The sequence below is a fragment of the Crocuta crocuta genome, unplaced genomic scaffold (assembly GCF_008692635.1).
Source record: "Crocuta crocuta isolate KB4526 unplaced genomic scaffold, BGI_CrCroc_1.0 scaffold80, whole genome shotgun sequence".
Lineage (NCBI taxonomy): Eukaryota > Metazoa > Chordata > Mammalia > Carnivora > Hyaenidae > Crocuta > Crocuta crocuta.
In genome coordinates, this window is record NW_027527559.1 from 2,985,600 (window position 1) to 3,010,082 (window position 24,483).

The following is a 24,483-nucleotide window of genomic DNA, read 5'->3' on the forward strand; positions in this document are numbered from 1 at the left end:
TCAGTTTCATGAATTCAAGTTTTTATTTAATGGCTAACATTCAAGTGCTTACAGGGTGACAGGCACTACACTTACATACAGTATTAACTCACTTAAATCTCATAAGGCATATAGATAATACTTTTTAAGTCAGGAGGGAAAAAATGATGGTGCAGTCTTTTAAAAGAACTTTATTGATGTTTTTCACAAATTAAGAAAAAGCTTATGTACCAGTAAGAAAAAAAAATCCTTATTTCAAACCACAAGTGAAAAAAACACCACAGAGAATTTGGCACCAGAACTTGGGGAAACTCCAGAGCTCCTGGTGTCCGGTTCTTTTGCACTACAGGCTAATGCAGCGCTCGAAGCTTCCAGAAAGAATACCAACACCAGGCACTGCTGAAGGGACCCCACCCCCACCCCCACCCCAGGGCTGAGGCCTCGCCCGTGCTCACACGTGTACACACCAGGGCCCACGAAATGGAAACCTCCCCTTTCGGAGCAACAAAGACTAACGTTAAATAGGGTAGATGATACTACTTTTTGAAACAAGATCACTAGTACCGAAGCAAAGCACAACACAAGTGTCCTAATTCAAGAACAATCATTCTTTTTATACTTCAGATGGCTTCAAATGTTCAACAATGTTTTCAAGGCTTTTTTACATAAGCTAACAGACAGTTTTTCTTTTTTATGAGAGAAAGGTACGGACAGTGCCCTTGATTATACCCCTGCAAATAGGGCACTTTCGGAGCGAAGGGGCGCAGTCTTTGCACACCACCAGGTGGCCGCAGGGGATGAACACGACGGACACTTCTCGGTCCATGCACACTTTACAGGTTCGTTCCTCCTGCAGCCTCCGCAGCTGCTCCTCCAGAGACAGACCTAAGATGAACGGAACACTTCAGTGAAATTCAGTTTCTACTTTACCCCCGGCTACAAATTTTAAAAATGGTAATATTTCACATTGGTCTTAAGTCTTAGTTTTGTTTTACCTGAAACATCTTCTGTTGGAATATACTTCATGCTCTTGTCCACTGCGGAAAGAACGACAAAATGCATTATTCCCCCACACGGAAGGCCGCTGCCCCCACTCGCTCCTCCCCACCTGCTGTCTGCTGAGCACAGGTTCTGCCCACAGGCTATGAGGCAGTGCGCAGCCCTACTACGGAGGCAATGAAGCCTTCCTTTCCTTAGAGCTAGCTAAATATACAGGCTACGGTTTGTGAATTCAATTTATCTGGTTTGTCAACCATAAAAATGAACATAATCTCAGAGATTTCTAAAGTAATTTTACCAAAAACTCACCAAATAAGTTCTTATATAATGTAGGGTCAATTTCTTTTAAACAGGTTTTGAAAATGTTGGCAGCAGCATTTCCTTTAACTAAAACGGTATCGATCAGTTCTCTTGCTTGCAAAGGTATCTGTGTTTTTTGCTTAATAATATCATGTTCCTGTTTATTAATCACATTGGCCTTTAAAAGATTATCCAGGATAGGAAGCACACACGTCAACTGTTGAAAAAGAGCCATTCTATTCTTCCGAATCAATGACAAATCATCTTCATTTAAAAAAGAAAAAAGGGAAAAACATCCATTAGATTTTGAAATGCTCCAGCCATATGCACACAGTCATGAACAACAAGCCTACAAACAACTAGGCAGCTTGAAAGGGCAGCACAAAATTACTTGTTTGCAATTTAAGGCCTATCATCTAGAAAACTTGCGGAAGATCTGGCTAGGGCACACTGCACAGTACACACAACACACACGGTCTCTGTTTCTGTCACTTCTAGAAGTCGGCATACTTACAGATCTCGGGACCCTGCTATCTAAGCAGAGAATTTTAAAGGACAGTAAACTCCCCACCTCTGTACTTCCCACCAGCCAATGAAATTGATAATACTTTTAAAATTTTTTAATATTTTTGAGGGGATGGGGGGGGGGGAGACAGAATCCAAAGCAGGCTCCAGGCTCTCAGCTGTCAGCACAGAGTGTGACTCAGTCTCAAACCCAAGAACTATGAGATTATAACCTGAGTTGAAGTTGGACACTTAACCACTGAGCCACCCAGGTGTCCCTAATGATACTGACTTCTATTTGCATTACATGACTTTTAATTTTATAACCACTTTCACATAAATTACCTTATTTGATACAAAGATCCTATCAGTTAAACAAGGCAAGTTTGACAGCTTCTCAATTTCAAATACGGATGAAAACAGCTCAGAAACGAGGGTCTTTATGGTCAGAGAGAAAGCACCGGCAGCACAGCCCGCGCCCTACCACAGTGTTCTCTCCAAGCCCATGACCGCCGGGGAGTCTCCCCTGTGGCGCCAGGGCACACCCGGACCCCTGCCAGCCGGCCACTCTGGCTATGTGCCCTGAGCCCGGTCACTTCCCTAATCAATCGAATGAATAAAAGATGTCTTCACGCACTTGCAACTTCTCCCTTGGCTCCTAGCACAACCCACGCAGTCGGTACTACTAGTATTACCTCCATTTCAGAGGACACAGCTGAGGTCTGGTTAAAGAACCTGCAGCGAGCTGACCGACAGAGCCCAGACTTCAATACAAATCTGTCCCACTTTAGAAATCAGAGTTGAAACACTTTTCTACACGACCACACAGTCAGGCTTCTCAACCACTCCTATGGCTCCTCACACGCTCCAACCCAAATCCCCAACAGACACTACAGATGCAACCTTCCCTCTACTGGCTCAGCTCAGGGCTGCACACTAGACCCCAAGCCCAGTGGGGGAGACCCCAAGCAAGCACCACAGTCAGCACAGTATTTGACACAGGTGCTCATGCTCAGTTAGTATTTCAGAAGGAACGACTGCTCAAGAGGCTTAACATGATCTGGAAGGACACCAAGATCAGTCCCCTTAGGCAGGGGCTTCTCACCAAGTCCTAGGACTTCATCACCAGCTCTGTTATCTGTGTAAGGACCACTTAGCAAGGATTAAGGGAGTTAAAACACTTTTAAGAGTACGATTTGAAGAAACATAATCTTAAAAAAAAAAAAATACCTGCAATCAACTTTAAAATCTTCCTTTCTCGAAACATTATATATATACAATGTTATATATGAGGAAAAAAGCAATATAGTTCAATAAGAATGATGCCACTAAGATCCTCTGATTAGCATAAATCTCAGAGTTTATCGAAAGATAAACATATTTTTGAAAGACGCAGTCAAGGATCATCAGCACAGCCCACACTGCAGAAGCAGACCTGCTGCTGGAGACACGCGGCCACCAGCAGGTAGTGGACAGAGGCTGGCTGTCCTGCATCGGGTCACCCCGTCCCAGGTCCCCACAGCAATAAGGCAGGTGACCAACACTTCCCAATACCTGATGCCAGCTCTTCAGTTTGTCTTTCTTTCTCTTCTTCTCTGGTCTCATCTTCGGCATCAAGAAGTGCCAACACAATATCACTGACCGTTTTGTAATTCTCGCCGCTCGTCAGGATCTTACTCTGAACGGTCTGCTTCACCAGGCTCCTACTGAAGCCCATCTCCAAGGCCGCTTTCACCACAGGTGTGTTCATCATGATGGCATCTTCGGAGGAACTTTCTCCAGGCCCAAAATGTACAACTATTTGAAGAGACAGATTACCAACGTTAAATTCCACAAACATAAAAATATGGAGAAAAGAAGTATGTCCCTTACCAGGCACATATCCAGGTAAGGGAGATGAGCTATATGCACCAATGAGCTATAATTCCAACCGAAGTATCAACTCCAGAAGGATCAAGTGAGAGTACAATAAGCTACACTTTTCCAAAACATCACTTCTGGGGCTACGTCCTGGGAGCCTACTTGATGAGCGACTCGCTAAGGACTCAGCTCAGAAATTCATGTCTTTTTTAAATCCTTGAAATGATTCTGAGGCACAGCGGTTTCTGGGAACCAGAACCATACAAACTCAGGTATGGTCCAGGAGAGTGGGGGAAATCAACAAAAGCTTCACTGAAGTGGCGTCAGAGTTTGGACTTGAAGGATCAACAGCATCTAGAGAGGTAAACAGATGACTCACAACAGAGGCAGGGAGGAGAGATGGGAGACCAGTTCGTGCCAAATATGTCTGAAGATGTGAAACGTGAGTAAGGAAATGATGAGATGTCAGACAGTGACAGAGGCGTGGAAAACAAGAAAACAAGGAGCAGGATCAACTAGGAGGCAGGCGGAGAACAGAGATGGGGGGGCCAGGAAAGCGTTTTCTGCGAACAGGGTCAACCGCGTGAAAATTATGAAGAAACCTGACAGCCACCCGCTGGAGAGCTGCTCTAACGACAGACCCCCTGTTCAAACATCTTGGAGCCGCTGTCCAGAGAAGGTAACACCACAACACTCGTGTGAACCATAAATAAGGAAGAGCTCCGGGAGGATCGGAAAGAAACCTTCTAGAAAAGAGAACAATAAGCATAAAAGCCCTAATCAAGACAAAATCTCAACATATATAAAAAAGCAGTGACAAGCAGAAACACAGAGATCCCCACATCAGGTAGAGCCTTGCACATTTATATGTGCACTCTCCATGTGCTAGAACGTTCTACAAACACTTTAAGCAGAGGAATGATAAAACTGGACTTGTTTTTTAAAAAGGCGACTCTGTGATGGATCAACTCTCACGAGGTAGGATGGGACGAGCACGCCGAGCAGACACTGCGACACAACGGCAGGTGTGCATCAGCTGGACGGGCGCGGAGATCGGGGGCACAGCATGCAGGCAGGAGACGGCAAGACCTCCACAGATTACACACGTGAAGTAAAGAGAGGAACCAGGATGACGCCTACCTGGAATCAACGTTTTGACCGTAACAGGCAGGGCCAGTAACGAGCTCGGGAAGACCAGGCAAGTGACAACTCTGACAGATGCAGGACAGGAGAACAGGTTTACTTTGATCATGTTAACCCTGAAACACCCACAAGAGTCAAGCAGAGACTCAAGCATGTAGATGGACATGCCAGCCTGAAGCGCACAAAACGAAGACATAAATTTGGGCCAAGTGCTGAGAGGTAGTCTATCATTTGTGGTGTGAAAAAGGAGCTACCAAAGGAGACTGTTCACGATTAACCAGAGAAAGAGCAGAAAACCAAGAATGTGGTGTCCAGGAAGCCAAGCAAAGATGTCCTCAGAAGGACATAGGAGAGTCAACTCAGCAAGACTATCGAGTAAGATGCCCCCCCATGTCCCCTGTGTCCTGACTTAACAGTAACCTGGAGTCCGCCTGGGAACAGTAGTGCCTTTGTGAAAGCTCCGAGACGCAGGTAGATTATGAAACCCCAGGGGAGGGCAATACCAAGGAGAACTGCTTAACTAGACAGGTGGGCACCCACAGGGCTGACTCACCGAACGTGCCACTGGCTACAGACCCACAAACAGCTCCATTCCCTTCAGGACTTGGCTACAGACCATCTGGCCTGACCCTGCACCAGCACCCCTCACGGCCTGACCCTGCACCAGCACCCCCTATACACACAGGAGAATGAAGAAGAGCTAGGCCTACCCATGCTTTGACAAAGAGACATACAGACCTGACAGACCTGAGTTCCACATCTATAGACACTGAAATTGCCTGTGAACTGGATTGGCACAGTCTGGGAGCCACCAGAGATAAATCCACCAAATTCAGTCAGAATGTGGAATCTGAAAGGACCTCTTAATGAGGCTCCACCCTATCCCAGCCACAATCCGCAAACAGCCTGCTGGCACCGGGCCCCAGCTAGAGGCCTCCCCAGTGCAGGCCTGGAGCTTCCAAAGAAGCGCTGTACTTGGCTCCAGCCCCTCTTAGCCTCAGTCTACAGCAAGATAATGGGTACAGGACCCAGTGAGGAACACGCCCATCCGCACAGCAGGAGGTCCTGAAACAGCTTCAGCCTCAGAACACCATCAGGAAGGGGCCCCACCCACCACCGCACCAGGCAGGAGACACACCCACCCATGCCCCCAGAGCCAGGGTGGCAGACTTCAGTCTTGGCTATAGGACCTGAAACAGCCCTGAGGCTCAGCCCCAACCACCGTCCAAGGCCAGTCCCACCAACCAAGGAATTCATTCGTGACGAGACAGGAGCCCTCCCAAGGACCCAGAGGAAGTCACACCAATCTGCATATCTGGTAATAATCGTGCTGAGTGAGGACCCAACTGTGGTCTGTGAAGCAGACCCTTATCCCAACACCCTACAGAACCACGTCCTAGTACTGGAGGCAGCACTGTCCATGAAGGGAGTGGCCGGATAGGATCCATGCCAACCCCAGCCACTGGAACAAGCCCGGCAGCACACTCCACCGCAGACCCAGCAGCGGCTTTGAAACGGGCTCCAACCAGACATCAGCCAAGGAAACGCAGAGGAAAAGGTATTTACCTGCCAAAAACCCAGTCTGTAAAGACTAGAAGAGATGTTTCATCCTTTAAATGCACAGATACCCATGAAATGCTACTCAGAAATGCTACTCATGCAAAATAGGCAACAGAATGACACCAAAACCAACCAACCAACCAACCAACCAACCACCCACCCACCACCCAACAACAACAACCAATAAAGGTCCGGTAACTTTTTTAAAAAATTTAACGTTTTATTTATTTTTCAGAGAGAGAGACAGACAGACACACAGACACACACACACACCATGGGCAGGGGAGGGTCAGAGAGAGAGGAAGACATAAAATCTGAAGACAGGCTCCCAACTCTGAGCTGTCAGCACAGAGCCTGACACGGGGCTTGAACCCACGAACTGTGACGTCATGACCTGAGCCGAAGTCAGATGGAGGCTGGCTCAACCGACTGAGCCACCCAGGTGCCCCAAAGGTCCAGTAATTTACTCCAAAGAAATGAATAGAGATCTACAATTTGTCTGACAACAAACCAAACATTATCATCTTACCCTCCATGAAATTTAAGAGAACAAAGGTAGGCAACTATATGAAATGATAGTACATTAACAAAATTAAAAGTTTAATAAAGAAACAGAAATTACAAAAAAGAACTAAGCAAATCCTGGGGCTGAAGACTACACTGAAAAATTCAGCACAGGGCTTCAATAACTACCTTGACCACGGAGAAGAAAGACCCAGGAAGTGAAGGTAGATTATCTGAAATTAGCCAGTTATAAGAACAAAAACAGTGAGGACAGCCTATGTGAATTATAGGACACCACCCAACAAGTGAACACCCCATCACAAGAGTCCCAGAAGAGAAAAAGCAGAAAATTTATTTAAAGAAATAAGAGCTGAAAAGTCCCAAATCAGAGGAGAGCTGTGGATACTCAGCAACAGTAAAATTCGAGAATCCTAAGCATGATCAACCCAAACATTCCTAAGATACACAATAATCAAAATGTTAAAAGTCAAAGAGGGAATGTGAAAACTGTGTACAAGGGGCGCCCTCAGGCTGCCCGCTGACTCTGGAGAAACCCTGCAGCCAGCTGAGAGGACAGACAGGACACTTCAAAGCGTGAAAAAGAGCCACACCAAGGATAATGGCAAAACGATCTTTGAGAAATGAAAAAAGGTAAAAGACCTTCCAGACAAACAAAAGTTGAAGCAGGTATTCACACTAGACCTACCCCACAAGCGATGCCAAAGGGAGCTCGGCAAGCGGAAGGGACACTCGGTAACATGACAACATAGACAAGTACACAACTTCCTGGTGAAGGCAGACAATGCCCTCAAATTCAGAATTCCCTACACTGTAACCGTTCCTCTGGTATAAAAGTTAAAGAACAGCAATAGCAACAATAACTATAATTAGAGGCACCTTAGTGGCTCAGACAGTTAAGCATCAGACTCTTGATCTCAGCTCTGGCCTTGATTTCAGGGTTTTGAGTTCAATCCTACTGGTGGGCTCCATGCTCTGGAGCCTACTTAAATAACTAGATAAATAAATAATACCTCTAGCTAAAATAACTTGTTAACAGATACGTAATAAAAAAGGATATAAAGTATGACATCAATAGTGTAAAATGTAGGGTAAAGATAATAAAAGTTTCAGTTGTTACCAGCTTAAACGGATTACTACATCTATACTGTGTTTTAGATAAAACCTCATGTGAACGCAAAGATAAAACCTACGACAGATACACAAAATGTAAAGAAAAGGGAATTAAAGCATAACACTACAGAAAATAAATTAAAAAGGACTGCAGGAACAGAGGAAGAAATGAACAAAGGAACTTAAGAAAATCGTAAGACTAAGTCTTTATCTTGCTAGTAATGACTTTAAAATGTAAATGGACTAACTTCTCTAATTAAAAGACACTGAATGGTTGAATATATTTTAGAAAACAAAAACAAAAAAGAATGCGAAAAGAGGATACGCTAAATCCACAGTGGGCAGAAAGAAGAAAATATTAAAGATCAGAACAGAAATAAATGACAAAGAAACTGTAAAGACCATAGGGAAAAAAAGTGACAGCAACAGGTGGTTTTTTGAAAAGAAAAACAACAACGTGACAAGCCTCTAGCTAGACTGAGAAAAAAGAGGACGCATACAAAATTACAAATTAAAGAGGACACACTAAAACACATCCAAATGCAGATAAGAGACTACTGTGAACAATTACATTCTAACAAACTGAACAACCTCTACAAAATGGATAAATTCCTAACACTTAGCCAAGACTGAATCAGAAAAAAATATCTGAACAGTAACAACTAAGATGATTAAAGCAGTAATCAAAAATCTCACAACAAAGAAAAGTCAAAAACCAGATGATTTCACTGATGAAGTCTACCAAAGATTTAGAAAGAATTAATACCAATCCTCAAACCCTTTCAAAAAGATGAAGAGAGGGAACAATCCCAAACTTATTTCATGTGGCAGCATGACACTACAGATAGATAAGAACACTACATGCCACAGGCCAATATCCTTGATGAACAGACACTAAAATTCTTGGGTATGGGTGAGGGCTAAGAGGGTGGGTGAGGAGGAGGACCCCAGGCTCGGCTCGTTCCTTGAACACAACCAGATAACTATGAAATCATCCTAAATACCCAGAAATCAACCTCAAGACTAACGAGCAAACTCTACAACTAAAAGGAGAGAAGAAATTACACTGAGGAAGGTAACAAGTGTGGTGTTTGGGGGAAGAACGGATCACAGGTGCTGTGGCGGGGAGGGAGCCACAGGCACAGAGAAGGGCTAGAGAGAGAGAGAAACACACAGGGGAATGCACAAAGAGAACATTTCCCCAAAGCCATAGGCTTGGAAAATGAGAGGGGCTGATTTTCATGAGTCGTGGCCACCAGCAGGGCTTAAAGCCTGGAGTTTCCTAGCTCAGAGGGCTTGGCTGGGACGGAGAGTTACCGTGGGAGAAAGCAGGCAAACAACCTAGAGGCAGACAGCATGGAAACTGTATCTGAAAAAAGCCTGGGGCACAAGCAGCTTCCCTGTGAGGCCACATTCTGGGAGACACGTCTCCCTCCCAGGGGACAGAGAAGCCAGCTACTGCCATTTCCCTCCCCTGCCCCTCAGCATCAACAGAGAGCCGCCTGCAGTAAATAGCACAGCGCCCACACTGGCTGCCTAACCTGCTTACACCAGATCCCACGCCCCTGTGCTCTGCCGGTGTTACCTTTCTCAGTCAGATTTGCCTCAATCGCAGTGTCGGCAATCCCTTTCTCAGAAGACAAACAGAAACCCCACAACCATGTCTCCAAACCAGAGAACTCTGCAGAACTTCAGTGCCGGTGGAGGTGGTGACAGGTCTCAATTCACAAGTGGACCAGAGCCAACATCGTTAAAACTCACCACATTCAGGCCAGGTACAAACACTGCCCACAGCAGGCCAGGAGAGGCTCTGCAGACGACTGGCAAGGACAGAAAAGCCGAAACTCAATAGCAGAGCTCACGCAGCACACACTAGAGACACTCCCTGAAGTGGCAGGCCCTGGGCACGACATGACCTTTTCTTCCTAAGGCCATTACTTTCAGAAGCAGGAGACACAACTGACTTTTCTGACACAGAGAATAAGGCAGACACTTAGGCAAAATACCAAGATGGAGGAATTTATCCCACATGAAAGAACAGGATAAGGCCATAGCCAGATATCTAACTGAAACAGATAAAAGTAACATGTCTATGGAGAATTTAAAGCAACAATCATAAAGATAGTTGCTGGACTTGAGAAATGAATGGAACACTTCTGGGAGGCCTTACCTGAGAGACAAGAGTAAAAAAAGAATCAGAAATGGAAAATGTAATAATTAATATTAGAAACAGACTTCATGCAACGAACACAAGGCTGAAGGAAACAGAAGAATGACTAAGTGATATAGAAGACAAATAATGGAAAGCAATGAAACTCAACAGAAAAGAATTACAAGACACGAGAAGAGACTTAGGGAACTCCAAGACTCTATCAAATATAACAACATTTGTATTACAGGAGTCCCAGAAGATGAAAGGAAAAAAATAAGTCAGGCAGAGAAGGACAAATATCATATGTCTGCATGTATAGGAGGATTAGGAAGAACTTAACAGAGGACCATAGGGGAGAAGAAGGGGGGAAATGGGGGAGAGGGAGAAAGGCAAACCATGAGAGACTCTTGAATGCTGAGAACTGAGGACTGATGGGTGTTGGGGGAGAGGGGAAATGGGCATGGAGGAGGGCACTTGTGGGGATGAGCACTGGGTGTTATATGGAAACCAACTTGACAATAAACTATTTGCAAAAAAAAACAAAAGCAAAAACAAAAAACAAAAAACACACACAAAAGACTCCACCAAAACCTTCTAGAACTGATACACAAGTTCAGTAAAGTCACAGGATACAAAATCTATGAAAAGAAATCTGTTGCAGGTCTATACATCAATAATTAATCAGCAGAAAGAAAAATTAAGGAATCAATCCCATTTAAAATTGTATCAAGAATAAGATACCTAGGAATAAACCTAACCAAAGAGATGAAATACCTGTACTCTGAAAACTAAAATATTGATGAAGGAAGAGTGAAGAGGAGACCAAAAAAAAAAAAAAAATGGGGAAACATTCTGTGCTCATGTATTACAAGATATCATGAAAACGTCAATACTACCCAAAGCCATCTACAAATTCAATGCAATCTCTAACCACCAGAGACCCCCCCCCACCGCACCCCCTATAGCAAAAGCAACCGTGGTGGGGGGGAAACAGAAAACAATGCTGGAAGCATCACAATTCTGGACTTCAAGTTCAATAACACAGCTGTAGTAAACCAAACACTATGGCACTGGCAAGAAAGGAGACACACAGAACAATGGAACAAACCGAAGACCCAGAAATGGACCCACAACTATATGGTCAATTAACCTGTATCAAAGCAGGAAAGGATATCCAATGGGAAAAAGAATGTCCCTTCAACAAGCAGTATTCGGAAAACTGGACGGCAGCATGCAAAAGAATGAATGTGAACCACTTTTTTACACCATACACAAATTTAAAAAATGGATGAAAGACTAAAGTGAGACAGGAAACCATGAAAAGAACATCTACAACAACCTCTCTGACATCTGCCACAGCAACTTCTTATTAGATATTATCTCCTGAGGTGAGAAAAACAAAAGCAAAAATAACCTGTTGGGACATCATCAAAATAAAAGGCTTCTGCAAAGAAAGCAATCAAAAAGCTAATAGGCAACCTACAGAATAGGAGAAAATATTTGCGAATGACGTATCTAATAAAGCTTTAGTGTCCCCCCCCCCCAAAAAAAAAAACCTGTGGGGGGGAAAAAAGGGGGAGGCGGCAGAAGATGCCTGGGTGGCTCAGTTGGCTGAGCATCCAACTTCAGCTCAGGTCATGATCACTCAGCTTGTGGGTTTGAGCCCCGCGTCAGGCTGTGTGCTGACAGCTCAGAGCCTGGAGCCTGCTTTGCATTCTGTGTCTCCTCGCTCTCTGCCCTTCCACCACTCACACCCTGTCAAAAATAAACATGAAAAAAATTGTTTTAAATGGGCAGAAGTGGGGCGCCTGGGTGGCTTAGTCGGTTGATTGTCCGACTTTCGCTTGGGTCATGATCTCGCGGTTCGTGGGTTCGAGCCCCGCGTCGGGCTCTGTGCTGACTGCCAGCTGAGAGCCTGGAGCCTGTTTCAGTCTGTGACTCCCTCTCTCTCTCTGACCTTCCCCTGCTCAGGCTGTCTCTCTCTCTCTCCTAGAAATAAATAAAAACATTAAAAAAAAAAAAAAATGGGCAGAAGTGCCCGGCTAGCTCAGTCGGTAGAGCATGGGACTCTTAAATGGGCAGAAGACACGAATGGACATTTCTCCAAAGACGACATCCAGATGGCTAAGACACATGAGAAGTGCTCAGCATCACTCATCATCAGGGAAATACAAATCAAATCCACAATGATGTATCCCCTCACAACAATGAGAATGGCTAAAATTAACACAGAAAACAACAGATATTGGTGAAGATGAGGAGAAATGGGAACCCACTTACATTACTGGTAGAAATGCAAACCGGTGCAGCCACTCTAGAAAAGAGTATGGAGGTTCCTCAAAGTTATAAATAGAACTACTCTACCATTTAGCAATTGAACTACTAGGTATTTACCCAAAGAATACAGATACACTAATTCCAAGGAATAGATGCACCCCAATGTTTATAGTTGCACTATCAACAACAGCCGAATTATGGAAACAGCCCAAGAGTCCACCGACTGAAGAATGGAGGAGGATCCGGTATACATACACAGTGGACTATTATTACTCAGCCATCAAAAAGAATGAGATCTTGCTATTTCGAACAACATGGATGGAGCTAGTGTATATTATGCTAAGCAAAATAAGCCAGAGAAGGACAAATATCACATGATTTTACTCATGTGGAACTTAAAAAACAAAACAAACAAGCAAAAGGAAGGAAATAAAAGAAAGAGAGCCAACCAAGAACCAGACTCTTAACTACAGAGAACAGGATGGTCACCAGAGGGTGGGTGGGAGAATGGGGGAAACTGGTAATGAGGGATTAAGCAGGGGGCACTTGCTATGTTGAGCACCAGGTGATGTGTGGAAGTGTTGAATCACTATATTGTACCCGTGAAACTAATATTACACTGTGTGTTAATGGGAATTTAAATAAAAACTTAAAAAAAATTTTTCTCAACAAAATACTACCAAACTGAATTCAATAGCCCATTAAGAAGATCACATATATGATGAAGTGGGATTCATCTCTGGGATACAAGGATAGTTCAACATATGCAAATAAGTAAGCATGATAAACAACATTAATAAAGGATAAAAAGAACATGAGCCTTTCAATACTCAACAGACGCAAAATGTGAGAAATCTGAATTTGAGAAGTCAACACCCTTTCACAATAAAAGCTCTCAACAAACTGGCTACAGAAAGGACAAACATGGGTACAGAAGGACACAACATGATGAAGGCCATGTATAACAAACCTACAGCTAACATTATGCCAAATGGTAAAAAGCCGGAACCTTTTCCTCTAGAATCAGGAATAAAACAAGGGTATCCACTCTCACAACTTTTATTAGCACTGGAAGTCCCAGCTATACACATGAGACAAGAAGATAAATAAAAAGCATCCAAATAAAAAAGCAGTTGTTATTTTAAATTTTTTAATATTTTTTTATTTATTTCTGAGAGAGAGAGAGACAGCGTGAGCAGGGGAGGGTCAGAGAGAGAGGGAGACACAGAATCGGAAGCAGGCTCCAGGCTCTGAGCTGTCAGCACACAGCCAGACGCGGAGCTCCAACCCACGAACCATGAGATCATGACCTGAGCTGAAGCTGGACGCTTACCGACTGAGAAACCCAGGCGCCCCAAAAGCAGTTTTAATTGTATATGTTTGCAGATGACAAGCACAATCTTATATATTCAAAATCCTAAGGACTCCACCAGAAACTGTTACAATAAACAAATTCCCAAAGCTGCAGAATTAAAAAAAATCACATTTCTATACACTAACAATATACTATCTGAAAGAAAAATAATCCCATTTATAGTAGCATTAAAAGCAATGAAATAGTCAATTATATCTCAATCAGTAAAATACTTAAAAGAATTTAGCCCAGGAGGTGAAAGATTTGTATACTGATATGGATTTAAAAAATAAAAAAGCCTGGAAGAATACTGTTAAAATATCCATACTACCCAAAGCCATCTATAGATTCAATGCAATCTCTATCAAAATTCCAATGTTACTTTTGCACAGAAATAGAAAAAAAATTCTCAAATTCACCCCAAAATAGCCAAAGTAATCATCAGGGAAGAAAAAAAAAAAACAACAAAAAAAAACAAGCCTCAAAGCATCACACTTCCTGATTTCAAACTTATTATTACAAAGCTATAGGAATGAAAACAGTGGGGCGCCTGGGTGGCTTAGTCGGTTAAGCGTCCAACTTTCGCTTAGGTCATGATCTCGCGGTTCGTGGGTTCAAGCCCCGCATTGGGCTCTGTGCTGACTGCCAGCTCAGAGCCTGGAAACTGTTTTCAGAGTCTGTGACTCCCTCTCTCTCTCTGACCCTCCCCTGCTCACACTGTCTCTCTCTCTCTCTCTCCTAGAAATAAATAAAACATTTTAAAAAAATTAAAAAAAAAAAGGAATGAAAACAGTATCGTACTGGAATGAAAGAGACATAGAAGACCCACAGAACAGAGAGCTCTGAAATAAAATAAATTCATGCATACAAAATCAACTAGTATTTCACAAGGGTGCCAAAATTAGTCAACAGGGAAAAGAGAGCCTTCAATGCTGGGAAAACCGGATACTCACATGAAAAAGAATGAAATTGGTCCCATCCTTATACCACCACAAAAATTAACTCGAAATGGATTAAAGACTTAAATACAAGCCCCGATGCCATAAAACTCCAGAAGGAAATACAAATAAAAAGTTCCTTGACATTGGCCGTAGCAAGGATTTTTTGGGTATGACACTATAAAAAGCACAAGAAACAAAAGCAAAAACCAGTAAGAGGCACTGTATCAAACTAAAAAGCTTCTGCACAGCAAAAGAAACTGTCAACAAAATGAAGATGCGCGCTACAGAATGGAAGAAAACATCTGCAAACCTTGTAGGGGAGATGTGGTTAATATCCAAACACACAAATTCATAGAATTCCATGGCCAAAAAATTTTAAATGGGCAAAGGAGCTGAAGGTATTTTTCCATGGAAGACATACTATGGCCAACAAACACATGAAAAGATGCTCAACATCACCAACCAATGGGGAATGCAAATCAAAACCACAATGAGGTATTACCTCACACCTGTTGAAATGGCTAGAATCAAAAAGACAAGAAGTAACAAGTGTTGCCAAGAATGTAGAAAAGGGAAGCCTGGGGCACTCTTGGTGGACATGTAAATTGGTGCTGCCATTGTGCAAAACAGCAGGGAAGATTCCTGAAAACATGACAAAAGGAACTTCCCTATGATCCAGCAATCCCACTTCTGTGTATATACTGGAAGGAAACAAAATCCTTCTCTCAAACAATTATCTGCACTCCCACGTATACTGCACCAGGATTCATAATGGCCAACTCGTGAGGACAACCTCTAAGTGTCTATCAACAGATCAGAATAAAGAAAATGTAGGCAGACATACACGACAGAACATTATTAACCCATAAAAAAGGAAACCCATTTGCAACATGGATGGACCTTATCTACATTCTTACCTACATTCTTATCTCACGAAAGAACTAGAATTATGTGAGGGGACTGATGTGTTAACCTTAGCGTAGCTCAATCGTGCACTCCACACCCTAGACTTACAGAGTGCCACATGTCAATTACACCCCAGTAAAGCTGGGGGGAAAGGGGCGTAGCACTGAACTCTTCCTAAGGCTGAGAACAGATCAGTGCATTTACTGAGCTGGTGGTTCTTGGTGACCACGGGAGGAACAGCCATCAGCAGAGCAAGTTACAGAGAGAATGAAAAAGAAGAGAGTAAGCTCAGATTCCTCTTTCTACGCATTTTGTTGTAAAAGGAGGCCAAGAGGTGAGACAACACTTAGAAGACAACACAGGTGCAGGAAGCGGTCCTCTCAGGGCTGGCGAGGGCGCACGACGGTGGCGCACTGAGGTAAAAGCAACTTGGAGACAGAAAGGGAAGACCACTGCCAAAGCCAAGTTCTTCCGCTGGCAGCAAATCTGAGGTATGAGGACAAAGGTCAAGTTCAAGAGCTAGCTTCAGTTCTTTCACAAGGGATGGAACAGGAGAGGCCAGGGTGTACTGCGGACGCTGGCTCTGCTGGGGAGATGGCGCAGTTCTCTCTGCATCCGGGAAGCAAGGGTACGAGCCGTGAAGAAGTCGGGGAAGAGGATGTCGAAACTTAGGGAGAGAGGAAAGGTCACAGTGATTTCCCGAGGGAGCCGCGACGGGGCGGCCCGGGACCGCTGGGCCCTGCCAGCTTTTCCAGTTCTACCACACAGGAAGGAGTGACCACGTCGCACACAATTCCACTCCTCAAGAGCCCTCCCCAGTCATGCTTGCCAAGTCTCTTGGGCACGGCGGTCACCTCGTTCTGTCCTGCTGCAATTCCGACAACAGTCCTCCTTTCAGCGGTGTGGCCCCGGGACAGCCCCTTTCTCAGTGCAGAGCAGAAACCGTGGACTGCGACCTCCACTATTTTGGACACACTAACATATGTAACTTACATACATTAACTAAACGCCTATCCTCGCACTAAAATACTACATACTTCATAAATATCTCGATCTAGCCCAATTCTTCAGTCATGTCAACTGACCTTTTCAAACACACTAGCTCACAGCAAACTTCCCCTCTACGGAGGGCTTACTGCTCACACCTCTCATCTGTATGGTGTGAGCTACCTGTGATGGTTAGGTCTCTTCCGCAGGTGTCTGCTCTCCCCAGGTGCAACACCAGCACTTTAAGAACAAAGATTAGTATACTTGCCACAATCCCCTAAAAAGACCACAAATCTTAGTAAATATGGAAGATTTATTAGTTAACCTTCCCGCACTTTTTCCTATGTCCTCAGAAATCAAATCCTGTTTATATTCTTTTGTGTTTAACATTCTTATAAAGATTCCCATACTATATTTGGAATATTTTCATACATACTTGGTGGATCAGTATTTTCATCTCCAGAAGTATCCGAAGTTGATAAGAGCTACAAAACAGAAGAAAAATTAACAGGTAAAATCGAAACTCTCCAAAACCTTGAACAGAGCACCATTAAGGTAAGTTTACATTAAGCAATGTACATAATCATCTGAAAACTAGGTAATTTATATACCTGTTTTGCCTTGTTTTACCTGAATCATCATAAAAATCCCCCTAAACTTCACCTATTTCCAAACTAGAGTTCAAGTATTTCTCTTGTTTCAGGAAAGGAGGAACAAACATGAACGGTTTCTCATCCCACTGAAAAGGCATATTTTGGCTAGACTACTATCAGTGATTCCAAACTCCACAAGTTGGTTTTTGTTTTTTCCTTGAAAAGATGGAGGAGACACTACAGATCCTTCTCCAACCACACCACAGATTTCGACACTGGCAGATTGATTTTTCAGAAGACTAAAATAAAAGCAAAACGTCTTTTCTAAAATGCCTTAAACAACATAGTTACAAAAATTAAAATTACAGGTCATTAACTAGACATAAAGTAACCACAATTTACAGGAAAACAGATGTAAATATTACTCCTAGTAATATTTCTTGTCATTATTGTTTAGAATTCAGTGTTGCCAAATAGAAAAACTTACCTGCTCAAGAAGGTGAGGGTATCGAGCTTGAATCTCCTCAACAAAGTCTTGCCCTTTCATGCGGATCAAAAACTCACACCTAAAAAGAAGAGAAAAATTACTTTTAAAAAGGATTTTATACCAGAAATATAAACTGATCCTTCTAGAAAAGTGGTTTCAAACTGATTGTGCCCCAGAATATAAACATTATATATCACAACACAAGGATGTATGCATTTGTACATATCAAACAGGAAAAAAAATCCTTGTAAAACACTAACTCTTACCATGTGTTGATGCATTCTAGTATTTTCTATTTAATATTAACACACAACAACAATAAAAAGGTTTGAAACTCAAAGGGAGCACAAGCTAAAGCTTGAAAAACGCTGTTCTGGACAATTCACTTGCAGGGTTTCACATAGTTTCAGAAACCACAACTTGATATTCCTAAGATGTGATATTTCACGATGTCATAACTAATAATCTCTCTCCAGGGTCCACTCTTCCATTACATGTGACACACACACCTTTCCTCCAAAAAACGTGGAGGTATTTCTATCTATACAGTGTTTCCCAAATGCTTGTTTACAAACCAGAAGAACTTGTTAAAGGTCTTCCAAGAAAGTCCCGTAACATCTACTTGCATCCCATTCTTTTCCTTTTTCAGTAAGTTGGCTCTGAACAACTCAATACCCATTCACTAAATAACCAATGACCCTCTACCTTTGCATACTACATGCAAAAACTAACAATGAAACACAGATCTAAACTTTAACCCTAAAGCAATGTAACTTCTAGAAGAAAAACAGAAAATCTTCTTGTCCTCAGGTCAGTTAAGACTTCTCAGCAGAGACCCAAAACATGATCCAGCTAAAACTGAAAAACTGACATCCTTAAAAACTACTGTTACAACAATGCAAAGACAAGCCACAAACTTAAAGCTGGCAAAAACACTCTTAATAAAGAACTTGTACCCAGAATTTAAGAACTTTCAAAATTTATTAAATTTTTTGTAATGGGCAAAATGATTCAGACATTTCACCAAAAAATGTATGTAGATGACAAGTGAGCAGCCAGCCACCATTTACCATTAAGGATGTGCTCACTGAGGTCACCGCAAAATACCATGACACACCCAGGAGAATGGCTACAATAAAACCTGCCAACACCAAAGGCAGGGAAGAAAGTGGATCCCCTACTCCACAGGAAGGCTTCCGGAAACAACACAGGGCTGCTCAGGAATTTACAGCTTGCCATACAACCCACCAATCCCACGCCCAACTATGTACCCAAGCACAATGGAAACATATGTTCACAGAGGTTTATTAATGTTTACAGCGACTTTATTATTACTCCCAACTGCCCTTCAACTGGTGATTTGGTAAAACCAACAGACATCATACAGGCTTGCTCACAACTTCAACTGATCATCAAGGAGATAAAACAGCTGGTCATCACTACCTTCTTGGTCTTCACGCAGCGTGAAATTATTTTTACTCTGGGACCAATTAGTTTATATTCATAATGATTAAAACAGAAGTAGAATGAACCCTAATTAATCTATCTCCCGTCCTCTAATAAATTTGATAAAAGACAGATTTGTCTTAGTCACTGCTACCTCTCCAGCATCTAAACTAGCATCCAGTAGACACCCAAATATTTGACAAATGAACTGTTACAATACAGTGATTAACAATTATCTAGTTTGATTTTGTATTTACAAAGATTAAAGATTATCCGCACCTGAAATCTGCTGTTTTCAGAAGGGTTTACAAAAAGCACCCTAAGTCTTTTCCCTTATTTGGCCTTCTAAAACAAAACACAAATTACAGAAATAAACCAAGGTTTGGTTTGGTTTTACAAAGGGCAAAATGCAGTAATTCAAACACTGGAACTGGAAAACTGTTTTTGTCTTTTTCATACAGTATTAAATTTCAAATTATGTGTTCACAATCCCACAGAGCCCAGGGTAATCAAGTCACTGAAGACTCTGACAACATGCTTTTTCCTACATAAATAATTTCAGCAAGATACACATCACTTTGAGAGTTAAGAAGTCAAATGTTCCTATTGTGAATGTTAAAATTTTAAAACACAACTTTTAACAACGTACTGACGCATAATAAAATCTTTCTCACGTCATGTGTCTTTTTTATCTTGTATCACATAAGAATGACAAAAGGATGTTTTAATTTCTTGAAGGGGTTCAAGAGATTCCTCATTACTGTGAAAGGCATTCACAGGGAAAAACACCGTACTGTGCGGTCCCACTTACGGGAAGCACGCAGCTCAGTCAGATTCACAGAGACAGGAAGGAGAGTCCCGGTGGCAGGGCAACAGGCACAAGTGACAGCTTGGGAAGGTGAGAAAGTCTGGAAATGGAGGGTGGTGATGACGAGAAACGATGTGAATGCACCTAATACCAGAGAACTACAGACTTAAAGATGGTGAAAACGGTAGATTCTGATATTTTCAACCACAATTTTAAAAAGTTATCTAGTTTCAAATGGGTCACACTACATCCAAGTTCACAGAGCTCCTGAAAAATGAAGATATTCTATTTCCATTAACAATACTGCCTCTCAATTCTTTGTAGGGGACAGTATACAACAAGAGACACCACTGACGACACAGTGACTAACAGGAGATGAGCAACATAACACAAGACAAACTGCACAGGGGGCACCTGGGGGCTCAGTCAGTAAAGCATCCAATTTCGGTTCAGGTCATGATCTCGCATTTCCTGGGTTCGAGGCCCCGCATCAGGCTCTCTGCTATCAGCACAAAGCCTGCTTCAGATCCTCTGACCCCATTTCTCTGCCCCTTCCCCACTTATGCTCGAGCTCTCTTTCTCTGTCCCTCACCAACTCATTCTCTCTCTCTCAAAATAAATCAACTTAAAAAAAAAGATAACATGTACAGAAAAAATAATTTAAAATTATAATCAAACTTAATCAGCTTTTATTGCATGTATTTTTATGTCTTTTTCTGAATCATTTTATGACTTCTTATTCTTTTTCCTTTTTTCCAATGTGTGTTCCTTAGTGCTATTTTTACATATCCCTGTGATCCTTGAGATTTCTTTAAAGCAAAACGGGAAACTCATCAATAAAATGTGTGGCCACAATTGTAAATGAGTCATCAAGAGTAAGTTAAACTACATCCTCAATACATGGCTTACAAAAAAAGACAACATTCTGAAACACTTTTCATCAAAATAATTGTTAACATCTGGTGTTTTAGGAGACCAGTTCCCTGATGGCATGAAAGCAGCTGTTATGCTGCACTGTAAACACACACCACGCGAGCATGTCCACCTCTTGTAAGCAGAGTTTTGTGCAGAAATACCTTTCAGAAGAATTACCTTGGAAACCACTTGGCGTGCTCCACCCATGGATCGTCTCCAGATTCCCAACACCTTAAGCCACCATCACAACAAAAGCATTTGACGTCATCATTGCGACCTAAGGAAAACAAACCGAGGCTCAACACGCACTTCCTACTACGAAACCAAAGCGACCTGGAAAATACATACTGCTGCGCTAAGCTCTCACCCACGTAATAGAAGCCGGCACCGGCGAGCTGTTCGGGCCGCACCGGGACGCTTGACGGCCAGCACACGAACGTCCTCAGCCGAGCTGCATGTGTCTGCATGCTCAGGTTTGAAATGCTAAACCTCAGCGTCTCCAGAGAATTTTCCAGAAACGGGCAGTTGGGAAAATGTCTCCGATGCTCTGACAGAGCATCATCCTTCGGCTCCCAGTTACTTAGGGTGCCACCGCAGGCGAAGCAGGCCACTTTGTCCCCGGGCCCTATGTAATAGAAGCCGGCTCTCGCCAGTTCCGAGGGTGACAAGAAGGTTAAGGGCCACATGTGGTAAGTCAGAAATCGGGCCTCTTCAGTACTCATCGCGTAACTGTAGGGGTTAGTCCTCAGTGGGGAGAAGTCTTCAAGGGCTCTAGAATTCACAGGGTTTGGTGAAAGGTTGGAATGAGAACTGCTGAATGAGCCGCCATGTTCCGAAGAGGGAGACAACGAATGTGGAAAACTGTTTCTCATTGGAGAAGTATTCTTAGAGGTGGATTCCAGACTAGTAAGGGAAGCGAGACTGTGAATAAAGCTACAGCTGGGATACAGCTGTTTGTGCTTTTCAACAGGACTGTCTCCATGTTTCCAGTTGTCCAGCATCAGGCCGCAGCAGAAGCACCTAACCTTGTCATTCACACCCGTGTAGTAAAACCCAGCCCGGGCGAGGCTCCGCTCGGAGACGGGAACGCCGGCGGGGAAGGTGGAGTACGTGGACATCCTGTAGAGCTCGCACGAAAGGTCATACTGGATTCTCTGTTTGCTGCCTACTGTCGCGTTTGCGAAGACAGTGCTATCTTCCATCGTACTCTTAATTCTTTGACACGAAGAACCTGGCCCAAGTCTCTGGGAAGTAGTTTTGTGCATGAGTGATTTCACTTTTTTGATGGCTAAAAGCCTTCACATGAAGTTTCTCAAATCTTCACCCTAGATTAGTTTCTTTTTTACCATAAAAAAGAACCAAATGATAAGCTCCTGCTTACATCAAGTTCACTACACCCTCTTTAAGGATTTATATCTGAGTTTACACTCAGGTGGGACGAATATCTGTCCTTAATTACCAAGATACTATTTAGTACTGTTTGAGATTATATTAACTCTTAGGGAACTCAAGTGCTATTTGCTCATTATTTGGTGTAATACTAACATAAAGGCCTGAAAGAAGCTGATACATGAATGAAGGGATGTTAAAACTGCCAGATTTTTCAAGGAGGTTGATATTTCCACAATTCTAAATTACAATGTACCTTAATTATGCCAGTTATTTACCTTTAGTTATAAGCTACAAAGCTCATTTATGAAGCCAATTATTGATTATGCTTCAAGAGGGAAAAACTATACACAGATTTCTTTCAAGCACTTTACTGTACTTAAATAGTGCTTGTTTTATTCTAGTAAATAACAAGTATAGTCTTCATATAGTCATTACCTAGAGGGTAATTTCACAGAGGTTATCACCACAGAATTCACTTAAATGAGTTACATTAACTTCAGTAACTACTTCTGGGGATATCAACACCCACAAGCTTTATTCAACCTATGCCTGATGCAGTGTGTATGATGTTTAACGAAATGAAATTCCCCTAAAGCCAACTCTTCCACCTTTGTTAAATATGGTCTATAACTGTTTCCATTTCCTGCAGCAACATCACATTGTCTTTCTTCATAACTCTGCCTACCAATTTATTATGCTTAATCAGTTGAAGGTATTTTCTTCATAAACTAACTATAAAATTTCCACCAGAGAAACTTTTACACTGCATTTAAAGAGCAAATAACCTTTCACTTGAAAATCATGTATCTATAATATTCATTTTGTAGAGATAAATCAACTTATGGAGATACAGCTGTTTCTAGTGTTACCACAAATGCATAACAAACTACCATGAATAGAATTACTATTTGTGCACATGTACCAGGAAATGACCCTATTAGGCTTCTTTCTGAAAACCCTTAGTATTTTAAAACTGTAATTCATACACAAAATTACACTCCATATAATTAACACTATATCCCTTTATAAAGCTTCTCCATAATGGGGTCCTCCATAATGCGATTTATTACTGCAGGGGACAGAAATGAGGAGGGGCGGAGAAAGTCGACTCTTCAAGGCTGAAAATCTGAAAAGAAAAAAACAGCTATTTTAGAAAAACCGTACTTTGATGGTAAACAGAACTTATAGGCTAAGTGGATAGAGTCGGTGTATTCACTAACTCTAAGAACGATTTACACTTTAGGTAACACACCTTAACTCCAGAAACTGTCACAAAAATTTTCCAACTGGAAAAATAATTAAAATAAATGCAACATACCCCATTAGCAGCAAGTATACCTTCCCTCAAATAATTTTAGTATTTTTCTATTCCTTTTCTATTATGAGAGGGAGAGTGCTAGCATGAGCAGGGGAGAGGCAGAGAGGAGGAAGAGAAAGAATCTTAAGCACACTGCACGCTCAGCACAGAGCCCGAGGCGGGGCTTGATCCCACGACCCCAGGATCATGACCTGAACCGAAATTAAGAGTCTGACGCCGAATCGACTGAGCCACCCAGGCGCCTCCAAGCACTAGTATGATTTTTAAGACACGTACAGCTCTGAGGACAGACAAGTGCACACAGGAAGCTACTTTGTTCTTGGTCCCCTCCTCTGGTGCCAACTCCTAACGGCTTAAGGACGGGTCTGGCAGTTTGCTAGACGCGAAAGGTGGCAGCGGAGAAAGACGCAGCCTGCGGTCCGTGCGGTAGTAACCAGACAAACACGCTGTTCTAACGCTGAGACCGCAGGGCCAGGCAGACGGCAGGGACAAGAGAGGCGGCGTGAGCTCGCTGTTCTGAACACCTCGTCCGCGCGCAGAGCCGCTGGAGAACCCGCACGCGCGCGGGCCTGCGCCACACTTCCCTCACCTCGGACCCCNGCAGCCGAGGGACCCCCGCGACCCGCTCCCCCCACACTCCACACCTTCCCGAGGCCGCAGCTGAGGAACCCCGCGGCCCGGACCCCGCCCTACAGAGGCCGCAGCCAAGTTGCACCCGCGGGGACGCTGAGCGGCTGACCGGCCGGAGTCCGAGCGACGAGGCGGGGGCGGCGGCCGGAGNGACTTCGTAATCTCTCGGGAATTACATCTGTTCATAATCGCTGCGTGTGTCCTTTGTTCTTAAGCTGTTGGTGTTACGGCCTGGGAGCACGTGCGTCAGGACAGCGGCCTGGGCCGGGCGGCTCGCGGCCCCGTCCGGTGCCAGTG

General features: G+C 43.1%; 1 protein-coding gene across 1 annotated transcript; it reads right to left on the reverse strand.

Moving 5' to 3' along the window:
• On the reverse strand, positions 1-23,360 carry BIRC2 (baculoviral IAP repeat containing 2). The gene is made up of 8 exons (XM_077769741.1): positions 21,214-23,360; positions 21,024-21,123; positions 17,678-17,756; positions 17,034-17,082; positions 3,337-3,579; positions 1,288-1,542; positions 975-1,016; positions 1-864 (listed from the first exon to the last, which is right to left on the reverse strand). The coding sequence occupies exons 1-8, from the start codon at positions 22,109-22,111 to the stop codon at positions 671-673; spliced, it is 1,860 nt and encodes a 619-aa protein (XP_077625867.1). The 5' UTR covers positions 22,112-23,360; the 3' UTR covers positions 1-670.
• Positions 23,361-24,483: the final 1,123 nt, after the last annotated feature.